The following is a 3,504-nucleotide window of genomic DNA, read 5'->3' as shown; positions in this document are numbered from 1 at the left end:
GCAACCCATACTATCGTGCAAAAAAAATTCTCACGAAAGAGACCCTGTCAACCCATACACCAGACAACGATGTTGTAATAAACTAACACAAAACCTATATAACGCTTCGACTTAAGTGGGCTGGAGTTCCAGTGGCCCATTTTGCACAGTTATTTCTTAAAAAATACATGCAAACTGTAATCGTGTGTTATAAAGAAAATAAATTTCAGAATAACAATGATCACTTTTATATACTACATATTTTTTAATTAAAATCACGAATATTTTAACTTATATTACCATTTATCATGAAATAAAAAATATAATTATATGTATTGATACTTGAATCTTTTTATAATGTAATATTATTCTATATTATTATTACTATTATTACTTATAGCATAAGAATATAATTTACATATATTCTATAAATTCCTAAAAAAGTAATGCTGCTGAGTGGTGTGGTGGCCACTCACACATGTTGACTACATGTCGCTGCTTCTAATCCCAGCCAACTATTTTTACATTATATGAATATATACTTTTGAAAGCATGAACACTTATATATACTACATGAATAATTTGTTAAAACTGTCAATATATTAAAACTTATTTAGGAATTTATGGAAATATATAGTAACTAAAAAACTTTCTTAAAACATGAACACTTTTACACACTACATTAATATTGTTTTAAAACATTGAACATTTTTAAACTTATATAAGCATTTATTCATTTTTTTAAAAAACATTAATATTTTTATATTGTTAATATTGTGAACAATTTTAAACTTATATAAGCATTTACTGAATATATGTTTTTATTCAATATGCAAATTATCGCATGAAGAGTTTTAAAATTCATAATTTATGGTATGGATAAATTTTAAATCAATAAATGATTTTATAGCTTATATATATTATTTATAACACACTATTATAATTTACATATATTGAGTAAATTTCGGGAAAAAACACAATGCAAAATGGGATGCATGCACAGCAGCCCACTTAATAGTCAGAGAATATATATAACTAGCAGCAGCATCCTGTTTAGCAGTGCCCTCCTGCATCCTACATGTTAGCTGTTCGAGTATCCCGCGCGCACGCTGCTTTTTTCAATTATTAGCGTGACGCTGATAAATGGACCCTTATGGCCGCGGCAGGGTCTTTTTTTGAGAAAAAAATTCTGAGTTTTTTTGTTTGCAAAATAGCAGGCCACACGTCCACTTTGCCGTCCAGACGCTGACAGCGGGCCCTATGCCACGTTGGCATGCCTCATCAGCACCTTATTCGTACAACAACGTGATTTGCACCGTATATGCACGCCAAAGCCAAGTTGTAGCACCAGTTCAATGTATGTCGCAAGTTTTAGCACTAAACCGACTTTTCGCGCCAAGTTGTGGTACCAGGGGTGTAATTGACTCTTTATTTTATTTTATTTTGAGGTAGAGTTGACTGTTTCTTATAAGTCTACCCTTCATGTTTGGTGTCTGCTGCAGCAACCTAGCCCAGTCCAAGATCACCAAGTTACTACACAACCTCCAGAAACATATGATTCAGTTGCTCTTTAAGAATAGCTAGTTTTCCTTGAGGCTGCCTGCGGCGTGCAGCACCATGGTCTCGATCGTGATCCCCGGACCGAACGCCATCATCACACCCCACTCGGCCACCTCTTCTCCCCTTGCCCTACGCCGGCGCAGCTCATCGAGCACGAAGATCACCGTGGCGGCACTCATGTTCCCGTACTCTCTCAGCACCCGTCGGCTCGCGGCCAGCTTCTCGACGCCCAGCCCGAGCAGTTGCTCAACGTGGTCCAAAATCGCACGGCCACCAGGGTGGATCGCCCAGAAGAGATCGTTCCACTCAGCACTGATCCCAATAGATTCGAACGTGTCGATCAGACAGCGCTCGATGTTGCTCTTCAGCAGCTTCGGCACCCGGATGGAGACGTGGAAGTCGAGGCCGCCTTTCATGAGCCGCGTGGTGATCTCGTTCTCGGTCTCCGGTATCGTCGTCTGCGTGGCGAAGGCCATCTCGAACAGCGGGCGCTCAATGCAGTCGACGGGGTCGGCGCCGACGATGACGGCGCCCGCGCCGTCGCCGAATATGCCGTTGCCCAGGATGGTGTCGAGGCGACCCTCCTGGGGCCCGTAGAACCCGATGAGGGTGAGCTCGGAGCAGGCCACGAGGACGCGCGCGCCACGGTTGTTCTCGGCGAGCTCCTTGGCGAGCTGCAGCGCCCTGCCGCCACCGGAGCAGCCGTTGAGGCTGAGGATGGTGCGGGACACGGTGGGGCGGAGGCCGAGCAGCGACGCCAGGCGGAGGTCGGCGCTGGGGGCCTTCCCGCCGGAGTAGGTGCTGAAGACGAGGTGCGTGACGTCGGCGGCCGGGCGCCCCCACTCGGCGATGGCCCTGGCCGCGGCGGACGCGGCGAGCTCGGGCACCGCGGCCGAGGCCATGTCTATCCGCGCGTCGAGGGTCGGCAGCGCGCGGTCGCTGAAGTCCGGGTGCGCGCCGAGGAGCTCCTCGTCGAGGTGCACGTAGCGCCTCTCGATGCCCGAATTCTTACCTGGACAGGAGAACATTTTACATAGTAGCTCACCGCAAATATGCATGCATTTGGAAATTGGAAACGTACGCCGATACGTTTATAGGTTACTAGGTTAGGTTTACGCTGCAGGTGCAGGGCATGCATGGTCTTACAGATTCTCTTGAGCTTGTCCTTGAGGTCGGCGTGGTGCTCGCTGTTGGTGACGCGGAAGTAGTAGTCGGCGTAGTCGTTCTGGAGCATGCAGCTCGCCGGGTTCGCTGTGCCGATTGCAAGCACGGCCGCCGGGCCGTCCGAGCGCTGCGCGTGACGGATCTGCTGGACGGTTGCCATGGACGTACGTACGTCGATCGCTAAACGCGGAGTACTACGGCTAGTTAGCTGTCTCGTTGGCTTTCTAGACTTGCTTATTGTTTATTGAAGGATCCATCACAGGTCTTATATAAGACAACAGGCAGTGATTATCAAGTTGCAACATTGAATTAATCAAATTGACCAACATGTGAAGCAACAAGAAGAAAAAAAGTTCCGGTCTTAATGGTTGCGAGACCGGTGGCCACCTTCTCTCCATTTGTGCAATCGCACCACAGAACTTCGTGAGGGAGTTGGAGATGGTGTACCATCAATGGGCTAGTGACTTCACATTGCGATCATGGATCACATGCAAGTCGTAGGGCGCGAAATGCTTTTGCTCGGGAATGAATCATGCATGTTTTGTCAAAAAGGTCGAACCCCCTTGTCTCATAACTACAAAGTCTGCATATACGACCTTTCAAGCATCGCGCAACAACTCATCCTTCATCATTGAGTACCCCGTCATAGTGCTTATTTTAGGAACAAGAAAAAGTTCAACAAAAAAACTCGATGGCATTTGTCTGAATACCTGTCGGGTGTACTGTCTGCTATGGACGGCGTCAGTATGGGGGTGAAGGGTACCTGGCTACGGACGAAGCCTAGGTGGACAGCGCTGTTGT

General features: G+C 46.5%; 1 protein-coding gene across 1 annotated transcript; it reads right to left on the bottom strand.

Annotated features, from left to right (window-relative positions):
* Window positions 1-1,443: 1,443 nt before the first annotated feature.
* LOC119297971 (bisdemethoxycurcumin synthase-like) lies at window positions 1,444-2,919 on the bottom strand. The gene is made up of 2 exons (XM_037575539.1): window positions 2,686-2,919; window positions 1,444-2,551 (listed from the first exon to the last, which is right to left on the bottom strand). Exons 1-2 carry the CDS (start codon window positions 2,861-2,863, stop codon window positions 1,560-1,562), a joined length of 1,170 nt encoding a protein of 389 aa, XP_037431436.1. The 5' UTR covers window positions 2,864-2,919; the 3' UTR covers window positions 1,444-1,559.
* Window positions 2,920-3,504: the final 585 nt, after the last annotated feature.

The sequence above is a fragment of the Triticum dicoccoides genome, chromosome 5A (genome assembly GCF_002162155.2).
Source record: "Triticum dicoccoides isolate Atlit2015 ecotype Zavitan chromosome 5A, WEW_v2.0, whole genome shotgun sequence".
Taxonomy (NCBI): Eukaryota; Viridiplantae; Streptophyta; class Magnoliopsida; order Poales; family Poaceae; genus Triticum; species Triticum dicoccoides.
This window is presented reverse-complemented; position numbering and strand designations above follow the sequence as displayed.